Raw genomic sequence first — 23,124 nt, 5'->3', positions numbered from 1 at the left:
TGCCTGGCTCGTGTGTGGCACGTTCCCCCCTCGCTGACGCCATTGTTAAGGTGTAAACTCAACTCAGAAAAGGCACAAAAATTACTGAAGCTTCAAGGGAGGAGCTCAGCTGCCAACAGAAGGAAAAAGTGAAGCCAACACTTCCTGCTCAGGAGCCGCAGCACCACTCATGGTTTTCATACTGTTCCTGCTGTCTCCCAACACCAATGTTACCTCACTGTAACTGCTGGGAATTGTATTCTCCTGTCACTGTACCTCACCCCTCTTCAGCTGCTCTTTCTGGGCTGCTTCCCAGGGCATTCAGTTTATTTATTTATATTTAACACTGTAGGGACTGTTATTGTGCTGAACATCATTCCTGCCACCAGGTCCAGTTCCCTGTAGTGTGTCCACCTCGCCAAGAATATTTGGGAAGTTTTAATTTGCTGGCACCAGACATTCCTAGAAGTAAATGGTGAGGGATCAGATAAGTTGAAATACTGCTGACAGGAGGATCTGAAGTAGATTTACATTATATTTTTGAACAAGTTTGTAATGGCCAACACCCAGCAGAGCCTGGAACGTCTGGGGCTGTAGCAACAGTGTCCGGTCGGTGCATGTTGGTCACTTCCTTGTGCCCACCACACTTCTCCTTTCTGCAGCCCTTATGCAAGGCACAGGAATTTCTGATGGCTGCAGGGCAGGAACCTGCCAGCCTCGTGGCAGATGAGTGGGCATATAATGCCCAAAATACTCCCCTGGGCTGTCCTGGTGAGACATTATAGTGTGTCACCAAGCAGAAAATCCAAACAGCAGCAGCAGCATGATTTGGCATTTAAATTGACACTGCTCTTGCTCATACCCCAATTTCTGAGGCTCAGTGAGGTGGCAGAGGGAGCTGGAAAGGGGGAAAAATCTTTTACGTAGATAATTTCCCCATGGAACAGTCTTGTACCCAGATTCCCCCATTCCCAGCCTTCCTGCCAGCACAGTGCAGGAAAAGATGGAATAATTTCACCTGCTGCTGCCTGCACAAGGGGCTGGCTGGATCCCCTCGTTGTGGCTCCGAGCTGCACAATCCCTTGGGATGGTTTTAGTTTGGATCAAAGCTGCCCTGATGGAAAGCTGGAGCCCCCCACCTCTGGGCAGCCTCAGCATCCCTCAGGCTGTGCCAGGGGAGGGAACACAACACAGTGACTCTTCCTGCTCATCCCTCCTTGTGCTGATTAGATCAGAGGACAAGCCAAGAATAGTTATTTTGTGGAATGTCCGAATTCCCCTCCTGGGGAGGAAACTCCCTGGAGGGAGGGGGAAGCACATCCCTGACTCAGAAGTCACAGCACCTGGTGCCTCCCAACAGCAGCTTTTGCCACGGTGTGAGCGATCAGGCTCTTGGCAAACCATTGACTCCAGGGTTTCCTCAAGGTGTTCCTCAGCCCTGACTCCCCCTTGCACAGGAGGCTCCACACTCACAGCTATTCCTGCCTGGAATCTGGGCTGTCCCAGCACCCACATCCACCTTCAAAAGAAACATAATTTGCTCTCCCATACCCTCCTGACCAACAACTGGCTTAGATTTGCTCCTACACCTTCAGGAAGCACAGCTGTTTCACACAGACAAGTGCATTTCCATTTATCCAGCACCCAAATCCAAGCCCACCTTAATAAGAAAAGCTCCTGGGTGGTCTGGCCTCCTCAAAGCTGGTGCTGATCCTGTTTGGATTTGAGCAGCTCCTGTGCAGGTTCAGCTCTCCTCCATTAAGCAATATTTCCAGAGCACAAAACCCCTTTTCCTGCAGAGAGAGACAGAACAAGTGGCACATGACCTGTTTAGGGAATTAATACATTGATCCTGCTCATGGCCACATGGTGTGGACCTTCCTTGCTCACTCAGACCTTTCTTGTGTCCTGCTCTTACCTCAATTCCCAAAATAAGACATTGCTTAAAAAAATGTGCAGAGAATGTATTGGATTAAATAAATGACAGAATAATTTCAGCACAGGAAGTTGGTGGAATAACGGTGCTTGTACCAAAAAGCTGCCTTTTTAACTCTGTCCCTTCCAACCATGATTTTGCTGGCCCCTGTGCTAGGAGGCAGCTGTCCCATCTTCCCAAAGCAAAGCACAGCCCAAGGCTCATGAGCAGGCCTGCTGTACTCAGGTGGAGAATTGTCCTGCTACAGGGCACCACCCCACACTGACAGCAGGAGCAAAACTCTTCCCTGACATCCCAACTTATCAATTTCCCTTTTATGAAAGCAGGTTGGGATCTGTCTGAAGAAGGGATGACTGTGGGGCAATTCCCAGAACCTGCCGCAGCAGGGAAGGGCACGGTCAGACCAGACAGACAAACAGCACAAACCTTGGGTTTTCCAGCCCCCAGGGCTGGACAGAGCGGCACCTGCACTGCTGTGAGAGATTCCAGTCACTGCTGGTTGCAAAAGAGTGGAAAAAACCACAATTGGAAGTGAGATAAAGGCAAGCTCTGGCCCCAGTGAAAGCTCCAGGTAATAATTGAGGGTAAGGTTCTTATCCAGGTGTCCCTGTGGGGCATCAGCTGACCCCAGGATGTGTGATGGCCTCTCCTCTGAGCTCCCTCCCCACTCAAGCTGTTTTTACATTATTTTCTTTGAGGGAGAGGCAAAGCTGAAGTTACATTTGATGTCATTTCATGGTCATGAGGAGTTTGAGTGCCTTTGGTCACCAGCATGGGCTAACAGCACAAGTAACCTGAATTTCTGGGTTAACGAAGGCGGAGTCAGCTTTGGCTGGATCACTCCTTTGGCTCTGCTCCCCTTAGCAGTGTTGTTTTTGACAGAGCATGACCACAGCACCGGGGTGTTGCTCCATTCTTTGCTCTGTGTTCTCCTGGAAGGATCACTCCGAGCTCCCTCAGCATTCCTGCAGTCTGAATCCCTGCTGGATTCTGGCCAGCCCATGCCCTCCTCGCTGAGCTCGATTTCTCACTTTATTCCCCCACCTATGATGCCGAGGCAAACCTCGGGACCACGCAGTGATGCATTAAACGAGCAACTTCCACCTTTTATTTCCCCCTCGGGCACGGGTTGGGCAACGCCCGAGAGCGGCGCGAAGGGGAAAACTTGGCGGATTTCCTCGGGGAGCATCATCTCCGGCACCTCCTCCTCCTCCGGCGGGCACGGGGCAGGGGGCGAGGCTGGGCGGGCCAGGGGTGTCCCCTCCGCTCCAGCCCCACAAAAGGCACCGGAGGCAGCGGAAAGGGTGGAAGGAGCATCCAGGAGAGCAGGTATAGGGGGCAGAGGGTGGCTGGAAGCGAGGAGAGAACTGTGCGATAAATTAAAATGCTTATCAGACCCCCGGGTTCCTGTGGGCTGGGCTGGGGGTGCTGCTGGCAGTGGGGACAGAGCTGGGAGGTCACTGATGTCCCTTCCCTTCAGCTGGGCAGCAAAGGGCACTGTGGTGACACAGGTTACTTACATGGAGCTCTGCACCTGCCTTTGCCATCCCATGCCCTGCTCCCAGGAAAACTTTGACAAGAAAGGCCAGAAAAATGGGCACTGGTAAATCCAGGGCAGGGCAAAGCTCCAGGGCTGGGCTCAGGGGAAAATCCGGGGTCACACAGTTACGTGGAGCTCCCTGGGGTGACACTGGAGTGGCTGAGCAGGTTTTTTTTGTTTGGTTGCCGTGCACTGGGATGGGAGACATAAAACCTGAGTCCCACGGAGCCATGAAGGGCATTTCTAATTGTCTTGGTTTGAAAAGACAGGCGTGTGCTAAGGAAGGCAGGAGCCTCTTTTAAAATGGAAATGCAAACCCTCTTCCTCCAAATTATTATAATTTGATATGGACTTCAAGCAAATTTGGATTATTTTAAAGGGCATTCATTAACATATTATAATGATGGATTTAACATTTATTTTCTCCAGGATGAAGATCCTTCCTGGCTGCCTTCATTTCTACTTCATTCCTTTCTTACTCAGCGGGGCACATGGATTCCTAACGTGGAGAACACCTCCAGCCTTCCTGGTTTATAACTACTCCTATTCAAATCTCTCCTCTGTCTCAGAAGCACGGGCTCCAAAAACAGCAAGAGCTCTCAATTTCTCACACAATGCCATTGAAAAAATTACCAAGGGAGACTTGGAAGGATTTGACTGGCTGGAAGTTCTGGACTTTTCCTACAATCGGATCAGGGCTGTTGAGCCTGGAGCATTCCAGAGTCTGCTCAGCCTGGCTTCTGTGGATTTATCATTTAATGATGAGAAGCTGCTTCTGTCAGATCTCCCACCCCACCTGAAGCTCTCACCTGCTGGCAAAGCTCCGAGGTCTTTGCAGCTTTCCAGGAATTCTGTCAGATCCTCAGGGGCTGCTCTGGAGCCTTCTGCTCCTACAGCAGAGCTGTCACGTTCTGGAGTTCGGTCTCTCCTGCAAATCCTTAGCCCCAGGCTCAGGAGAAGCCCAGGAAATTTTCTTAGGAAGGGAGAGAGGAACTCAACAGCCCTTCCCACAGCCACACCTGAGCCCACCCTCTGTGGAACTCCCATCAATGGGACACTCAACCTGTCCCACAGCAACCTCACCCAGGACGAGCTGATGTTAAAATTGGATGAGGATCTCTGCAAAGCCCAGCTGGACGGGATTTTGGAGCTTGACATCAGTCACAACAATGTGGAAATGGATCTTCTGTATCTGTTTACCCTGTTCTTCCACATGGAAAACACGCTGTCCATCGATGCCAGCTTCAACAAGTTAACCATTAACATCCTGGATCCTTCGTCCTTCTGTGAGTTCCCATCCCATCAGCTTTTGTTCCTGAACATCAGCAACAACCCCATCAACAGCCTGGATACGCTGTGCCTCCCTTCCAGCATCAAGGAAATTGATTTGTCCTTCACCAACATCAGCCAAATACCCCCAAATTTTGCTAAAAAATTGGTTAACTTGGAAAAAATGCATGTTCAAGGCAACCACTTCATCTACAGAGCGTTCTCAGAAAGCGAGAACGCACTTCCAATGTGTGTCCCTCCCCCTGGAACTGTGCACATCAACGCCATCTCCTTTGTCAGGAAGGAGGTGGGGACACCCATTGAAAGCCTTCCAGACAAAGTGAAACACCTGGGGATGTCCAACTGCTCCATTGTGGAGCTGCCAGAGTGGTTTGCTGACACAGTGGAAGAACTGCTATTTCTGGACCTCAGCAGCAACTTCATTTCTGTACTTCCCAATTTCCCCCCCTCCCTGCAGCATCTCGACATCAGCAACAACGACATCAAAGTCATCTCCCCCAGCCTGAAATCCCTCTCCAACCTAACAATATTTAGGATTCAAAGTAACAAAATTACGGGTGTACACACAGAGCTTTTTCCACCAGCCTTAAAAAAATGTGATCTTAGTAAAAACAAGGTGAAGGTGTTGTCCTTAACTTCTGCCCTGGAGAAGCTGGAACACCTCAATGTTTCTGGGAACCTGATCACACGTCTGGAGGCTGCTGGCCACCTTCCTGCACTGACCAGCCTGGACAGCAGCCACAACCTGATCCCAGAGCTGCCCGATGGCTTCGGGGCATCCCTCCCAGGGCTGAAGTACTTCAACCTGTCAGGGAATAAGATCTCCTTTCTGCAGCGTGGCTCTCTCCCAGCCTCTCTGGTCGAGCTGGACATCAGCGACAACGCCATCACCACCATTGTGGAGGCCACGTTCGGCCCGCTGACGAGCCTCAGGCTTCTGGCTGTGCAAGGGCACCACTATTTCTGTACCTGTGACCTGTACTGGCTGGTGAACGTCTACCTCCACGATCCCCAGCTGGAGATCAGGGGCAGGGGGGCCATGAGGTGCAGCTTCCCCCCGCAGCGCCGGGGCTCCCTGGTGGGCAGCAGCCGCCTGACACTGCTGCGCTGCTCCCTGGCTGTGCAGCTGGCCGTGACCGCCGCCGCCGCCAGCCTGGCCGTGCTGGCCCTCACCCTGCTCTGCTGGAGGCTGGACGGGCCCTGGTACGTCAGGATGGGCTGGTACTGGTGCATGGCCAAGAGGAGGCAGTATGAGAAGAGGCCAGAGAACAAACTCTTTGATGCCTTCATCTCGTACAGCGAGCACGATGCCGGATGGACCAAAGAGAACCTGCTGAAAAAGCTGGAAAATGACGGGTTCAGGATATGCTACCATGAGAGGGATTTCAAGCCAGGGCATCCTGTGCTTGGGAACATTTTTTACTGCATAGAGAACAGCCATAAGGTGCTTTTTGTTCTCTCTCCCAGCTTTGTGAACAGCTGCTGGTGCCAGTACGAGCTGTATTTTGCCGAACACCGGGTCCTGAACGAAAACCTGGATTCGCTCATCATGATCGTGCTGGAAGATCTCCCACCCCACAGCGTCCCACAGAAATTCAGCAAACTCAGGAAACTGCTGAGAAGGAAAACTTACTTGAAGTGGAGCCCTGAGGAACACAAGCAGAAAATGTTCTGGCATCAGCTAAAAGCTGTCCTAAAAACAACCAACGAGCCGCTCGTGAGAGCCGAGAACGGATCTGCTCTGGAGATGCAGGAGCTGGAATGAGACCCACGGAACTCTGAGGGCTGTGCCTGGACAGCCTGTGGTCAGATAAAAGCATTTACCTCCTGCAAAGGCTGCTGTGATGCCCAGGGGTTTGTCTGGGGGACTGCAGCACACTCGTTATTCCCTCTGATAAAGAATCCAGACCCGAGCACTGATAAAAAGTGATAAAAAAGATTTTCCTCCTGGATGCTTGAATTTGACCAGCTATTCCCAGCATTTCTTTAAGTGCTGTGGATGTGACCTGAAAGGAAGAACTGCTCAGGTCATGCTGCATGTCCTTGCTGCCTTCCTGAGGTGGTGGCAGTGAGGAGTGGTGTCTTAGGACTGATTCCCAGTTCTGGGACACTTAAGGTGGGAACACGCCCTGTGTGCAGGTAGGAGAGCCACAAACCATGCTGGTGCACAGGGAGCAGCTCCTTCCTTTGCTTTGGCAAGGGAAGAGTAAAGATTGACTTAATTTAGCCCTCTGAGGGAGGCTAAACCCACTCTGCTACAGACTGTGGGTTCAGTGACTGCTGCAAGAGATGAGACTTGAAAATCTTTTGTAAATTCAGAATAAAATATACAACCAGACAGTACAAAAAGGACCAGCTGAGTGTTGTGGTCTTTGCTGTTAAATGACTGGGGTGAGCCTTGTTTAATCACAAATCTCTGGGGAATAAGCAAGTTGTGTACATTATTGTTTAGATTTAGGAAAGTTCACACAGTCACCCTGACCCACTTCCAGTGGATTCAGTACTACCTCTGCATGGGCCTTGCCCTCACCTAGTGCCACTTGATAATTTTATTTATTGTGCTTGGGAAAAAACAAAAGAAACTCAGCTGATCCAACTCTCACATTCAAGGGAAATCAACAGACTGTGACAGAAAATAAACACCAGGTGAGGACAAACTATTTGGTTTAGCATGACTTGGACTTGCTCCTGTGATGAGCAAACACAAACAACTTCCCAGCAGAAAATCCCCAGTCCAGGAATGCAGCATGTTTGGAACACAGACTGTGAAAAATTCCTTTTCCAATTCCAGTTCCTGGCTCTGCTGTGACAAAACCAGACCAACACCAACCTGTTTGCTGCCAAAAGGGAGAACATGCAAAAAACATCTCCACTGACCAAGATCCCTTGGAATTCAGTGCAAACCCACCTTTCCTCAGCAAAACTATTTGGCATCATCAGCTTTGAGGTTTTGTATATGAGGATAAAACCCACAATCCTGCAGGCCAGCAGCTGAAAAAGCCAACTCTTCACCACAGAGATCTAGGGCTTAAAAAGACTGTGAATTATAGAAATATTAAATATTTTTGTTCATTTAAGCAACCAGAAGTCGCTTGTTAATGAGATTAATGAGCCACAAGTAATTAATCAGTTGTTTTTCTAATAACCTTTATGCTTTCCTCTTTCTAAAGCACTCAGTGGTCACATTTCTCACTTCCTCTCTTCCCACAGACAGAGAAGTTGCACATACAGCAAACCCCCAGAACTGCCTCTTGTATATTTTTCCCTCCAGTACGATTTGTACTGAAGAGAAATTCAAATACAGAACAGCCAAACAAGATCTCTTCATTATCTTTTGTGCCTAGTTTAGAAAGAACCACATTATTCATTTAGAGAAAAAAAAAATCTGGGCAGAGAGAAAAGATTTATGGAAATAATTTCCATTTTACATTTGTATTAGAAAGTTGTTCACACTGATTTTATTGCGAGAAAGCTGGTTTGAATTATTCAGAATTAATTAATATTCAGTGTTAAACAAAAAACAGTGTTCCAGGAGAATCTTGAGAACAGTTTAGTTAACAAAAAGCCTGAACCAACAACTCACAGACAGCAATGATGTGGACATTTTTTGTCTCTAAAGTAACAAATCACATTCCCATCACTGTCATTTTCCTGGAGATGTGGCACTTTCCCATAGCAAGGCATCAAAAGCCTGTGGCACAATTATTTTGGAGACACTGCTGAAGTCCACAGAAGCTGAAAGGTGATTGCTTATTTGGAAGAGATGTGGCCACTTAGAGCAAGAAATGTCTAATTTAAATTAGACAGGGGGCAATTCAGGGGAATTTAAATGCCCCTGAATTGTTCTGCCTCCCATGGAATTCCCACAATAAGATACAACACAAATGGGTAAATTTATTAAAAAATACTTGACTTCTGTTATTTGCTCACTGTGTAGACCAACAGACAAAGTTTCTAAGCAGACAGATGAACTCAAACTGATGTTAAGACTTAACAAAACTTCAAAAACTTGTCATTCTGGTTTTAGAAATGTTAGCAGCTGTCAGTTCTGACCGTCAGGAATGGCCAAATCCCAATTTATACAAAGTCATGGGCAAAAGAGCAAGCAGCAACACGACTCTGTGCCTGACAGCTGACCAGTTAGGGAATTCCAGAGGTGACTGTGCTCCTCCTGGTGTATCAGTCACATAATATTGCAAAACTCATCTTTATCCTCAAGTAAATGCATATAATTAGGTAGTGCACGGTTATTTCTATCAGATGTAAAACACTTCTCCAAATTATTTTGGGATACAGAATGCCACCATCATTAAAGTCAATGCCCAGCAGGTATTAATATATGTACTGCAGAGGTTTGTCCCAGGGCCACACTTCTCAAATGTCCCTCCCCAGAGGAAATAGAACACTGACCAAACAAAGAAGCCAAAACTGAAATCCTGAACTTCAGCTGAGTTCATAGAAATTTTGCCATTTACCTCCACAGAAGCAGGGTTTCACCCTGTGAAGATAAAGGACTTTTGTTAATACTGAAAAACATTGATTCTTCCAACCTCCTGCAATGGGAAGAGTTTAAACTCAAATACTACCAAGCATCTCCCCAGTTCTTCCTTCCTGAAAAGACAAGGTATTTATAAAACTTGGTGTTGTCATAGGATGGTTTGGGTTGGAAGTGACCTTAAAGATGATCCAGTTCCAGGCATCACCTTCCCCTGCCCCAGGTTACCTCGAGCCCGGTCCAACCTGGCACAATGACATAATGAACCACACAATCATGGCATCTAGGGTTTTTTTACTCGCCCAGCAGTAAAACTTAGTAACAAACCCAAAATATCCCCCTTGCTGGCTTTCCACGGCAACTCCAGAGCGCGTCAAGGAGGCGACAGCCCCGCGTTCGCTTCCAACGCCAACGGGAGCGGTGTTTCTATTCACCGGCAGCAGCAGCATCACGGAGTTGGGAGCAGTTCCTGTCCAGAGCGGAGCGGGAGGCCCTTTGGAAGGGCCGGGAGGTGCCAAGGCTACGCGGAGGGCAGCGGTACGAGCCTGGCAGCGCTGCACTCCCGCCCTGCCGAGCTGCCCGAGGGATGGAGCGCGAAGGCGAAGGCGGAGCCCGCGGGCTGCAGGCTGTGCGGGGTGCTGGCCTCGGCCGAGGGGCTGCTGTTGTACACGCTGTAGTAGGGCTCGATCCGCGTGTTCATGGGCGTGGAGCTGCTCTGCCCGTAGTGCTGCTGCTGCCCCGCGGACGCCTTGGGGCTCAGCACGCTGTCCTTGGAGCGGCTGCCACCGCACGCCTGCTCCAAACCCTTCTTCTGGGCCTTCGGGGACAACATGTAGGCCGAGTTGGTCTCGTGGTGCGACGACTTGTTCCTGTTGACCTCCAGGCTGCCTTTGCCCATGGCTCGAAGCCTCGTCTTGTGCTTGCAGCAGAAAAAGACCAGGGCCACGTACTGCAGGCACCAGAGCATGCGTCTCCGCAGCCCCGCGCTGTTGCGGGAATATATAAAGGGATTTAATCCCGATTTGAAGAAAATGAGGGTAAACCCGCACAGCTCGAACTGGTAGAGCACAAAGCCACCGCTGCCGGACAGCATGTCCTGCACCAAGGAGATGGCCAGGGGCAGGCAGCACACCAGCACGGAGAGCACGATGACCACGCACGTCACCACCGCCTTGGAGTCTTTGGCCGTGGCCAGGTTGAAGGCCGAGGCCAACGGGAGCCGGCCGGGGAGCTTGGCATGGCCGTGGGGCGGCTTGCCGCAGCTCTGGGTCCTGTAGAGAGCGGGCACGGCCCCGGGCCCCGCGAAGGGCTGAGCCCGGGCGCTGCCCACGGCCACGGCGGCAGGAGGGCACCGCCTGGCCCGCGCGTTCCTGCGCAGGGCCTGGGCGATCATCGCGTACGACACGGACACCACGGCCACGCAGCAGATGAAGTCGGTGACATAGAGGTAGAGGATGAGCCTGCCCTGCCCGCGGGGCAGGCTGGCCATGGGCAGGCAGAGGCGGGAGCCGCGGGTGCGCAGCGTGGCCAGCGTGGCCAGGGTGAAGCTGGCGGCCCAGAGCAGCAGCGTGAGCAGCAGCGAGCAGGGCGCGGAGGCGGCGCGGTGCGGCTGCTTGCCCAGCACCATGCGCAGCCGGTGCAGAGCGATCACCGCCACCGTCTTGAGGGACATGATGATGAAGCCGGAGCTGGTGAGATGGAAGGTGAAGCAGAAGGTGCCGGGCACCCCGCGGGCCGGGCCGAAGAACAGGACGAAGGCGAACATGGGGGCGGCCACGCCGCAGATGAAGAGGTCGCAGAAGGAGAGGTTGAGGATCATGAAGTCGAAGTCGGTGCGGAATTTCCGGAGGGCCGGGTCGAAGAAGGAGAGCAGCACGATGAGGTTGCCGTAGGAGCCGAGGCAGAAGACGAGGGCCAGCAGGGAGGCGCAGGCGGCCAGCGTGGCGGCGTGGGTGCCCTCCCGCAGCTCCGCGGGGCCGCTGCTGTTCGCGCCCAGCTGCTCCGCGGGCCCGGCCGGCAGCCGCCCCGACCCGTTCATCGCCGCCCGGCCCCTTCACAGCGCGCTCATCGCTGCTCGGCCCCTTCACAGCCCGCTCATCGCTGCTCGACCCCTTCACAGCGCGCTCATCGCCGCCGCGGGGCTCCCACCTTGCCTCCTCACTGCCCCCTCACCGCCGCCTCAGGGCTCCCGCCCGGCCCCCTCACCGCCCGCTCGCCGCCGCCTCAGCGCTCCCGCCCCGCCATGGCGCCCGGCCCGGCCCCTCCCCGCTCCGTTCCGCTCCCTCCGCCGCGGCGGGGCTGAGCCGGGGCCGAGCCGCGGGGGCAGAGCCGCGGCCTCCCCGCACCGCCAGGCACGGGCGGCCCGCGGGAGGCGGCACCGAGCTGGCTTCAAAGCCGCGCTGGCGCTGCATGCCCGCCGCTGCAGCTCCGGGAGCAGCGGTGATGCGAGCGGGTGGAGCAGCACAGAGAATCACAGGAGCGTACGGGTGGGAAGGGGACTGCAAGAGCATCTCGTTCCTCTCCCTGCCATGGGCAGGGACGCCCTTCACTAGCCCAGGTTTCTCCAAGCCCTGGCCATGGACACTCCAGGGATGGGGCAGCCATAGCTTCCCTTGCCAGGGCCTCACCAACCTCACAGGGAAGAATTTCTTCCTAATATCCAATATGAACCTACTGTCTTTCAATTTGAACCCTTTCTCCCTTGTCCTGTCACATGCCCTTGTAAATAGTGTTGCTGCATCTTTCCTCTAAGTTTCCAATTAGGTCAGCCTGAAGCTTCTCTTTTCCAGGCTGAACAATCTCAATTCTCTCAGCTTTTCCTCACAGCAGAGCTGCTCCATCCCTCTGAGCAACTTGGTCCCTCCTTTGGCCTTGCTCTAACAGCTCTTTCCTGTACCAGGACCCAGAGCTGGACACAGTGCTCCACCCAGAGCAGAGGATCTGTGCTGGCTGTGCACCAACACAACACCTGCCCCAACCCAAAACCTGCTCAGCATCAACATCAAAGCTCTGCATGCTGCTCCTGCCCTGCTTGCACTTCTGCATCCCTTTCCTGAGCCAGCTCAGTGGGGCCTGGGTGCTCTTTGTGTTTGCTCAGAAGCGAAGGCAAAGAACCTTCTGTGTTCCCATGGGGAGGGAAAACATTCAGCATCATTTTTCTCTTAACTGCCAACTGCTATCACAAATAGAGTAGTGATGGATAGCTGAGCATTTAAGGGATGGTTTTGAAGTACTTTCAGGGATGTGAGGGTAAGGAAACAACTCTGCACGTTCTCTGAGGCAGACACAGCTGAAGGGCCTCCATGGCACTGGAAATCCAGGTGGAAGAGACCAAAATCCAGCCAGGAAAGGCACAAAAGCATTATGAAAATACAGCAGAGCCAGTATTTCTGACTTGTGCATGCACGTGTCCTACAATCATTATACACACATTAAACTATTGTTTTAATAACCATCCCCTACCCCAGTGCTTGGTGCTTTGTAGAACCATCCAGACAGCCACAAATGTGCAAGTTTGATACCTGAAAGCTTCCCAGTGCCACCTGCCTGTTTCTTTTTCAATACCTTCATTTCTAAACCCCAGAGCAATGTTATAAAACCTTTGGCTGGTGACAGCAGCCTGGCCTGTGAGCCTTGCCCTGCTAAACACGCTCCCAGTGGTCATGGGAGTGGATTTGTTCTTGGGGGAAATGCCAGCAGCTGGCTGCAGCAGTGCCCTGCAGCCTGAGCAGGTGCCTTTTGGCTTGATTTTGTCCTTAAGCTGGTTGTATACAAGAGGGAGAAGGTTGAAAACCCAAAATGTGGTTTCCTGTGGCTTCAAATTATCTCTTCTCTCAGCTTGGCTGTCTCTTTGTTTTCCCTTACTTGTATTTTTGTTTGTCATTCACAGTTAATTTGAAATCTGTGGGTGAATCTTGGCCCTCATGAGTAAGAGTTGCTTTTTCACAGACAAACTGCATCTCCCTCCTTGAATTTTCTTATTTATAAACATTATAGGACACTTCATTATGGGATTAAACAGGAGTGATAAAATGTTACCCTAATGCAAGAGTGGGGTTTGGTTGTTTTGCCCCTCTACAGCTATTAACTGTGATTTGAAAAGGAGGAGAAATTGTAGCTGGTTCAAGGCTGCAAGCCTCAGACATTCCAGCAGAAAATGAGAAGGGATTTTTCTCAGGGAGCAAGGGAATGAGCTGAGGCAAAAAGGATCTCCCTGGCAGCACAAAGCCGTGCTCAGCCCCTGTGGTGCAGCAAAGTGTCTCACCAGTCTGTCTCTTTTAAAAAGGACTTCTTAGCTTTTAAAAGAATTACCAAAGTCAGGGTGGGGGAGAAAAGTAGTGGGGGAAAGTGTGTTTTGCAAGGTAGAAATCACAAAACTTACCTTGCACAAGGTACAAGGCTATTTACTCTTTGCAGCAGCCAAGCCTTTCCTTAAACTTTAATTCCTTAAATTACTTAAAATGCACTTAAAAATCCAGTGCTCTCTAGAACTACCAAGATTCTCATTGTCTTGGAGTTCCTACTGCATAAGGAGAAATAATGTTCCCAAGGCATTTTTGACAACGGAGTTCTGAAGATATTTGCTGGAAATTACTTTTAGTTTTTGAAATCTGTCCTCATCTCAGCCAAAGATTTGTGTCTTATGCTTTTAACAAAAGAATTCTAGGGGAAAGCAGATGGAATAATAAAAGAGGGAATTAACGGAGAAAAAAAAAATAGAAATAAAAGCCAGGAGAGAATAAATAAGAGTAGCAGTGAAAAGCTTTTAACAGAATTCTTTCAGGGTGAACTCAGCTGGGCTTCTACCTGGATTTATTGTAATATGACTGCACGTATTGCTAGAACTGATTTATTTGGTTTATTGCTGGCTTTCCTAAGAAGCCAACCAGAAATGATGGCATCTCACATTCCCCAAGGGAAATGTGTGTCCAGCTCCATCTGCAGCACCAAAACTGCTCAGCAACATCCTACATCTTTACAGAGTTTGTCTTTGACATTAACCAGGCTGTAACTACCTCTGCACCTGAGGGCCTTGCTTTGGATGAACCACCTGGAACCCCTTCCTTGGAGCAGGGATTCCTCTGCCTGCTGGCACCTGGGAAATCTAGAGCAGGCTGAGGTTAAATCCCCCTCCTTTTATTAGAAATAGAATTATAAGCCAATTAGAAGTTGCCTTTCAGGTACTGCAGGATGGTATGAGGATGCAGAACACATCAGCTGGTAACTCACAGCAGGGTTAGAGTTAAAATCTGCCCAGGACAGTGGCCAGCAAACCCTTCTGCTGCCACAGGGCTTGGTTTTCCCCTTGTATCTTACCAGATTATTGTGTTTTCCACAGCCCTGGGGAAAAGGGAGCTGGAGGCTCTGCTGCAGGATTCCAGGAAGCCTGAAGCTGTGGAAGGAAGTGTGAGACTGAGCAGGGTGTGGGATGCTGGGGATGCCTAACTGTGAAAAACTGACAGGAGACATCATCACATCATCCAGAGCACCCAGCACAGCAGCCTGGGAGAGAAGTGAGAAGGGGGAAAGGGAGATACCTGGACATAACAGGAATAAAGTCATAATATACCAGAAACAAGGAACTTCATCCCTTTGCCTCTTTAATTAAAACCCAAATCCATTCATGAACTTGTTATCAACACAATCCACCAACGTTGAAACTGTGGTACCACCTAAAAGCACAGGTTAAAAATCTAATTTCCCTACTTGTAATTTTCTTATATATCAAAATAAAAATCAAATATACCCACCTGATTATGGAAATATGGGAGATCACACCATTTAATGGTCTAGCAAGAGTCACTGAGCAGTACATCACTGGCATCTTGAGTGTTTAAAAACCAAACTAAACCCCCAAAAAATCCAACAACCCCCCCCCCAACTCAACAAATCAAAACACCTTCCAAATTCTGCCTTACATCTTTGCCTTTCTTTGGTGCTTCCCCATGATGGTCACAGGTTATCTGTGCAGTCTGACAGGTGGTCATTAAGGATGTTGAGGCTATCAAACTATGCTCAAGATATTTTTCCATCTCCTTTCCGTTCCAAGGGGAAAAATTCTCTCTTCTGCTGCTAGAAATCTCTCCCTCTCCAGACTGAGGTACTGCAGTTGGTTTATCTTGACAGCTTCAGGGAAGAGACAGTAAAAGACATCAGTGGTGAAAGTTCAGAATTCAGGATGTGGGTGTTGCTTGGGGAAAGTTAGGGAATAAATCCAGTAATGCAGTTGTGGTCTTTGGTGAAGATTTGGTGGTAAAAAATTGTTCCTGCATTTTCAGGACAAGAGACTAACAACCTTTCCCTCACTAAAACTCAACCAGCACAAGTTTGCTCACGCTACGACAGATGTATTTTATCCTATAGAAATGTATTTTGGATATTTTGCTGTATTTACTGGGGGATCTCTTTGGATAAAGCAATTTACTGTTGATTTATGAGGTGTTGGGAATTAATATCACTCCTGACCAGAGCATGATTCCCTACAGTGCACTGAAACCTCAACCAATTCCAGCTACACCCTGACTAAGGAAAGAGAAAAGAGATTCCCAAGTACAGCACAAAGCAGCAGAGCTGCAGAACAGCACATGCAACATCTGCTCCAACACTTGATCAGCCAAGGATCCTTTAAAGATGATCCTCTGCAGCAAAGGCTTTCCATCACCTGAAAAGATTTAATTTCATCACTTGTAAAGATTTAATTCCATCAGCAAAATCCTCTCCAACAAATACCAGTTTCTCCAGTCCTCAGAAGTTAACAGGTGTTTTCCTGGCACAAGGTATTTTTCCATAAATGTAAAAGCTGATTTCCTAGACATTAGAACAAGATTTTTAATTAGTCCTTAATGATACTTTAACTCATTAGCAAATCCCAGGAAAAACACAGGCCTCATCCAAGCTCAAAAGCACTGTAAAAACCTGAAGTTACCAGTCTCAAACCAACACATTTCCTCTTTAGAAATACAGGAAGATGCAATAGTTACAAACAGTCCATTTATTGGGTCTTAAACTACGTACACAATTGAAATCATAATTTTGGCACTACGCTATACAGTGGTTACATCCGTGTGCTGACACTCCTTAAATACTGCCCCAGGAGCACTGCTGTGCTTGGAAATCTGGGATGAGCCACACAAAGGTCTCAGTGCTCCTGGGGGATTTTGCATGAAAAGATGAAACACACAGCAGTTTATGAGTTATTTCCATGTACCTCACGTTCTATGAATGGATCACACCAGAGTATGTGATGTCAGCATTGAGAAATGGCCACACGTGTTGCAGTAAAATCTGAATGAGACACAGACATGAGATACAGGAAAAGCAAAACAAACCCTCTCAGACACAAAGAGATATTCTGTTAAAGAAAATAATTTAAAAAACTAAGAATGGCATTTGTTTTGATACAAAAGCCAGAACCACTACTGTATTAACATCTAAGTATGAATCTTTACAAATTAATCTCACAATGGTGTTATGTAAAAGGTTGCAAACTGTACAATGTTTTGTCAATGCAATGCCTCTACAATTTATACAGTCTTTTACAACTATGTAACACATATTAAACAGCTTGTTAAACAGCCAATTGATACCAGTCTCTTAACAAAGCTGCAGGCAAGAAAACACAGAGCTTCCACAATCTTCAAACAAGATATGCTTGCTCAATCTTTAGGAGAATACACTGTTAAAAACTGCCTTTCCACACTGTGCATACATTTCATTCCGTGAATTCAATCACCACTAAAGTCCATCATTTCCTATCTGTGGGTTCTAATTACATGGAAACACCCATTTCCCCCTTAAAAATATGCAGAGAATCATAGATTTTTTTTTATTCCACACGTGCTCAAGACACCCCTGAAGGCCTGGCCAGGCAGCAGGAGCTGCCCATGCTGCCTCCTGCCACCCCTGCACTGCACAGAGCTCGGCTATTTACATTTGCACAGGGGAGAGAATACAAAAAGGCAATGCTGCCCTGAGGTGGACTGGATGGTGCTCAAATCCCAGCAGTGAAAAATAAAACTCTGAGGAAGGAAGGAAGGCTCCCAGGGCTGTGTATGGGCTGGGGGAGGAGTTGCATCGGCAGAACTGGAGAGCTCCACTGGGAAATTCCTGTTTGCAGCACTCTCTGGTTCTGCACATCCTTAATGTGGGAGCAGGGGGCAGGAGGAGGGAGTGAGGGATGTGCCGTGTAGGTCACTGTGTGCAAGGAAGCAGAAACAAGACTGATGTGTGGTGCAGGCCAAGGAGAAGGGTCTTGCCATGGACTCACGATGAGGCCCTGCAGGTGCAGCCTTGGGGCTCCCCCAGCTGCTCCCTGGGGAGGTGAAATTCCTTTTGAGTAGAACCAGGTCTCTATGTTTGTATTTAACAGTAGTTTTGATTAGGCATCAGGATTTCCAGCACAAAGTTCTCTACATGATCAATTTCTTTTGAGTTTCCTTTATTTTGCAGAAAAATTCCTACATCCTCGTTTTCCCCAGGAGAAGCCTGAAAAGAAAGAAGAAAAAGAGTTCAAAACACAAATATTGCCTCATGCTCTTGTTCATATGAAAAGATAAATTAAAGCTTCTCTTGGAATACTGTCACAAAACACCACAATACAATAGAGATGGGAATCTTGTAGTGTAACAAAGAGAAACTCCAGGAATGGATTCACTCTTTGGGGACATGCCTGTGTGAAGAGCCCTGGCAGCAAAGCCAGAGTGTGGAAGAGGAAACCCAGTGGTAGCAGCCATTGCCCATCCTGAGGTGTAGGTGATAGCCTGGACTGGGTGGTGTAAAGTCCTCAGAGGCATCAGAAGGACAAAGCAGCACTTTAGGGGCACTGCCAGGCATTTAAAAGGCAGCCAACTGGCAGAAAATGGAGAAATAAATAAAATAAAGGAACATCAATATTCAAGAAAAGAAGTGTAAATGTCTTAGCAAAGCACAGGGATGCACAGAAAGGTGGGCAATATTTTAAATATTTAACCAAAATAAATCTGACCAAAACCACTGGAAGATGCAAAGGGCCAGAAATTTGGCTGCAGCATTTTCCCTGTGGTTAAGGATTCTCCCTGACTCTGGAGCAGAATTCCTAAGAGTGAAGCTAATGGCAAAAGCCACCAGCTGACCCACCTATGCATAATAGCAGGGTGAAACCAGGAGGTCAGTGAGCACCAGGAGTTGGTCATCTGTGAACTGCTGCTTGTGCTCCTGCCAGTTGTCGTGGTGGGTCCTCCGGAAATTGGACAGCGTCTTCTTCACTGTCATCTGCCAGCACAAGGGGGATGGAGCTGTCAGCCAGGGACACAGCTCCACACCAAAACCAGCACAGGACACAGCAAACACAACTGCTCAGTGCCACCAAGGCTTGCAGCAGACCCAGAGGACAGCAGGGCTCTGGGGAATTCAGCCCACGGTTTTAATTTTCACAGTTCTGGTTAGTCCTTTGACCAGTGTCGTGACTCCAATATTCTTACAAAAAGGATTCCTGGGTCTACAATTTTGAGCTAGGAAACATTCACAGATTCTTATAAAATAAAAGCCAAGTGATTTTCCCCCACTGCCTTTTTCAAAAGGGTGGTTTTGGTCTGAAAACATCAAAGGAATTCTTCATCTCATTCCTCTGGCTCACAGTCAACAAAACCCAACAGACAGGGCAAAACAGTAAGAGTTAAAGGCAATGATTTCTTTAAAACCTTATTTCTAGGGCAGCTCATAACACTTCATTTTAAAAATTCCAGACTGATGTTTTGGTTCAGGTTGATGTTTCTTAGAATGGCATGCACAAAAGGGACATCTTTAATGAAAAAAAAACCCCACTTCCTCCATATAAATACAGCTCTTGAAGCTTTCAGTTTAATGCTTTAAATTTGAAAGCAAGGACAGAGCTACTACAGAAAATACTTAAAAGCAGGTCATGCTTTAAAACTATTAGGAGTCATTTAGTAAAAAGCAGCAGAAATTAAATTTCTTAATAGGTTCCTATGTTTTTCCAGGAAAAGAGAACTAAGAGTGAGTCACAGGTATTCAGCTGTGTTCTGTTGAGTTGAGAGCTGCTGTATTTTTACCTCAATAGGCTGGGGATCATTGAGGTGGGCACTGAGATCCATGAGGAGCTGTGGCATCCAGGTGGGCACATCGTAGGGGCTGGACAGGATGCAGGCACTGAGCCCCAGGACGCCGGCGTGGCGCTTCACCAGGTCTGCAAAACCCAGCTCAGTTACAGAACATCAGCAACAAACCCCTGGCACTGCAGAGACCTCCAGCTCTGCAGGAACCCAGAGAGTTCTACAGACATCAACTCATGGATCTCCAGATTGGCTCTAATTCCTTACTCAGAATCCCAGATCCCTTCTTGTATCTTTAATTTTTTACACCTCATTCCAACAGGAATCAATCTGCAACTGCTGGACACTTTATAAACATTTCAAATGAGCTTCCCTCTCTCAAAGAAACTAATGAATAACTCATGAGTGACATCTCCACATTCCCTCTTTCTGCATTCAGAGTGTTTTCCCAAATCCCAGAACTGGACAATATGGAAAGCAAACTTCTGGGTCAAATGACTGTGACTCGGATGCATTTAATGCCCAGGCAGAGCCAAAGTTCCAAATCAGGGTTAACTAAGGCAGTTTTTGTTCCAGTTTATTTTTTGGTTGGTTGCTTTGAGTTTGTTGCTTTGTTTTTTTAGAATAAAAAACCCCACTGCTGACAAATAAAAGGTAAGGTGGGGCAAGAAGTGAAACTATGTTGTGAATTTATTTATTGAGGAACTTACTATCCCTCATCTGTGAACTGGAAACTGGGAAAACTTCTTTAATGTTAATTCTAAAAGAGTAAGAAATTATTTAACATAGGAATACATAATGAAAATATTTGCCTTTGCTGTGTATTCTTACCATCAACGTTGCAAATCAAATTCTGTGGCAGTCTATGTTACCCAAACCACTGATTTTCCTCCTGAGCTGCTTCCTTACCCCCTGAAGGAATTGTGTCCCCCACTGAGGCCAGGTCCCTCTTCCTTTTCTTGGGGAGCCTCATCTTGCAGAGCTGCTCGAAGTGAGTCTGCATGGGCGCGTCCATGGTGAGGAAGTTGCACTGCAGGAGCCCGCTGAGCGTGGTGGCCGCCATCTCCCTCACCTGGCCACGCGTGGGACACAACACAACTCATTTATTTATACTTATTTATATTTATTTATTTGTGCCATACTGCCCTTTCAAGCACACTCCACTAACCCAAGTCTTGCTCAGCAAAAGCCTTTAAAGTATTGTCCTGCTATTAGTAGTTTATTACACCTAATAAACTCTCTTTAAAATTAATCAACATGCTTGGCTGTAATACAGAACTACTGTCACAGAATCTGCTATAAAGTGAGCTGCTACTCAAGGAAATAATGTAATTTAACTCCATTGTCAATAGAAGAGCTTTAGAAAGTTTAAAAACAAACATTGACCGAGACCAAATAATCAACCTGCTTCACAAAATTCCTAACAGGCTCTGCATTGACATCAGTTTTAAAGTGGGCTTTATTCAAAAGCATTTAGTTCTTCACAAAAGCAGAAGAGCTTTTCCAAGAAAAGGCAAGAGGAATGTTCCAGAGACTCAGATGAATCTGTTCTACCCATAGCACAAGTATTCTTTGAAAGGCACAACAGATGCTGGATTAATAAGCAACAGAACAAACTTTACTATCAACAACTCAGTTCTGTAATGCTCCAGCATGAGACTTCCTTGTCTCAAGTACCAGACCTCTGCACTACATGAATAAAATCAGAAACCCAGGCTGGAAAAACATTCTTAAGGGCAACACAGGAGCACCAAAGAACAAGACTAAACTTAGCTTTCATCTAATTGCCAAGCCATTCAAAACACAGATCTCCTCTTCCATTCTTTTTAAACAAACCACAGCACCTTGTTAGTGAATTCCAAGTAGAGACAACTCATCCTTGCCTTTAAAACCAAGTGACTAACCCATCAGTATTACTAATTTCTCTCATCTCCTCAAATCTCCCAAAGCCAGGAAGTTATAGATGTGTAAAATTGTATTTAAATTGGGAGTCCCTCCAAAACTCACTCCCACTTTCCATAATTACATTCTGACAAAAGCCTCCCAACGTTTACAAACCTGCAAACCAAATCAACTGGTTGAGATGCTGCCACCAGATTTTGTGATAGGTACATTCTGTCACAGGTAACTGCAAACAGAACACTTGTCTCTGTGGAGCACAAACACCTGCTCTGAATCCAATGCAGCAGATTATAATAATAAATTATGTCCTTGAACATGATGTTCTGAGCCTCACAAAGCCATAAGTACAGCTGCAAGAGCTGCCATAATTAAACAGAGGAAGTTGAAATCAGCTCTTGAGACTCTGACCCATTCCATTTAAATTTCTACAAGGTACTATTCTAACGTGATCTACTTTGCTGCCAGCGAAGGAGGAAGGATGAGGTGAGAGGCTGGCAGTGCTGTTTATCAGCAGATTGTGAGTCCCTGAAGAGCTGAGCTATTAAATGAGACAAGATGTGCTAATACAAGAGCCAGACACAAAGCAGCTCGGCTGGGAAGTGAGCGAGCTCTCAGGAGAGCTGGGCTCATTTACATCCCTGCTCCCTGCACTACAACCACTTTTATTTCTAAATTAATCACCCAGCCAGAAGGAACACTTTGCTGTGAGGAGCACCTGGAAGCAAAGCCTTTAAAATCACTCACCAAGCAGCTGATCACTCACCACCTCTGGCACTAAATAATTTATAAATGATCACACTCGTGATGGAATACAGAATATAAAAACAAGAGGAATCTCCATCACCTATGGGGTTTTTTTGGTAAGAAGGGACTGATCACTGTCTATCAAAGTGCAGCCATATCACAACAAAATCACTCAACAGCATGAGCCAAACCAACTGTAGAAGTTGCAAGGAGAGAGAAAATACAGAGAGAAACAGAGAGAAAATACTCTCATTCCTGTGAAACTGCAGTGCAATATGAAAAATGCTTATCAAGACATTGAGTGCTGTGCATATTAAAACAATCATCATCAGCTCTGGCCCTTGGTATCAAAATAATCAAAAAATAAAAGTATCTTAAAATCCAAGAACCAAAACCTCAATTCTACATTGCAAAGACATCAAATCCTAGTCAAAGCTAACGATTTTCATCTTAAAAATCCAGCATCCAAAAACTACACAGGAATTACTCAGCAGGATACTGCATCTTGTCAGTTATTACCAAGAAAGAACAAGATTACTTTTCAGAGAAAAGTGAAAGCTTCCATGGCAACAGCATGATCCAGAGTGGTTATGAACACAGGTAGGCTTTTTGGATTTGCACCTCTGCTGTGCAGAGAGATAATTTGGTACATTTAAAGTAACTCAATAAATTGCATTCAAGTGAATAAAAGGTATTTTTCAAAATGGTGTGAGATTATGAGGTAAGTATTCTGACAAACAACTTCTGTAGAATTGCAAGGTGATGCAGAATCTTTCTTCTAGAAGGAAAAAAGCATCCAAAAGTAGGATTTCATTGATATTTGGCAACTGCAGAAACACCAGGGAAAATGATGGTGCAGGGGAGATAGGCCAGGCAGGAAGTTAACACTAAAGATTCTCCACTTTGCTTAAACATAACTTAAATTCACATACTTTAACGCAAGCCCCTCAGTTCTAAGTAGTTCTTGATGGAAATATAAAGAGTATTTTTGTCATTAATATGATATGATTACATGTGAGGCAGATCTACAGAGAAATAAATAGTGGTTTTACACACTTTTCACACAGGAAGGGATTTGACCTTGGATGTTGAATTTTCTACCAACACACCTTTATAGTGGAATTAATAATATCCCTATTTCATGCACTGAAACCAAGCTCCAAGCAATGCACCATTCTGTGAAAAAGTG

The 23,124-nt window shown here is 47.4% G+C and overlaps 3 protein-coding genes across 4 annotated transcripts in view; 1 reads left to right on the top strand and 2 right to left on the bottom strand.

The window, feature by feature from the left end:
• The first annotated feature begins 2,562 nt into the window (after window positions 1–2,562).
• LOC102063659 (toll-like receptor 2 type-1) lies at window positions 2,563–7,947 on the top strand. Its single transcript, XM_074536715.1, has 2 exons — window positions 2,563–3,244; window positions 3,885–7,947. Exon 2 carries the CDS (start codon window positions 3,886–3,888, stop codon window positions 6,508–6,510), a length of 2,625 nt encoding a protein of 874 aa, XP_074392816.1. The 5' UTR covers window positions 2,563–3,244; window position 3,885; the 3' UTR covers window positions 6,511–7,947.
• GPR75 (G protein-coupled receptor 75) lies at window positions 7,876–11,890 on the bottom strand. The gene has a single exon (XM_074536724.1). The coding sequence runs from the start codon at window positions 11,276–11,278 to the stop codon at window positions 9,761–9,763; it is 1,518 nt and encodes a 505-aa protein (XP_074392825.1). The 5' UTR covers window positions 11,279–11,890; the 3' UTR covers window positions 7,876–9,760.
• A 4,318-nt stretch (window positions 11,891–16,208) lies between these two features.
• The window catches only part of PSME4 (proteasome activator subunit 4), a 45,894-nt gene continuing 38,978 nt past the window's right edge, over window positions 16,209–23,124 (bottom strand). For both annotated transcript variants that reach the window (XM_074536714.1, XM_005486788.4), the window contains 4 exons: window positions 20,199–20,361; window positions 19,290–19,423; window positions 18,355–18,489; window positions 16,209–17,724 (listed from right to left, as the gene is read on the bottom strand). In XM_074536714.1, coding sequence (XP_074392815.1) covers window positions 18,355–18,489; window positions 19,290–19,423; window positions 20,199–20,361 — 432 coding nt within the window. In that variant the 3' untranslated portion in view covers window positions 16,209–17,724. The remainder of the gene's footprint in view (window positions 17,725–18,354; window positions 18,490–19,289; window positions 19,424–20,198; window positions 20,362–23,124) is intronic.

This window comes from Zonotrichia albicollis, chromosome 3 (assembly GCF_047830755.1).
Source record: "Zonotrichia albicollis isolate bZonAlb1 chromosome 3, bZonAlb1.hap1, whole genome shotgun sequence".
NCBI classification, from domain to species: domain Eukaryota; kingdom Metazoa; phylum Chordata; class Aves; order Passeriformes; family Passerellidae; genus Zonotrichia; species Zonotrichia albicollis.
Note: the sequence above shows the minus strand (reverse complement) of the source record. Positions and strands in the feature narration are given on the sequence as shown.

Excerpts from the sequence above, each read along its gene's own strand:
- LOC102063659 (XM_074536715.1), top strand. The coding sequence starts at position 3,886 with ATGAAGATCCTTCCTGGCTGCCTTCATTTCTACTTCATTCCTTTCTTA.
- GPR75 (XM_074536724.1), bottom strand. The coding sequence starts at position 11,278 with ATGAACGGGTCGGGGCGGCTGCCGGCCGGGCCCGCGGAGCAGCTGGGC.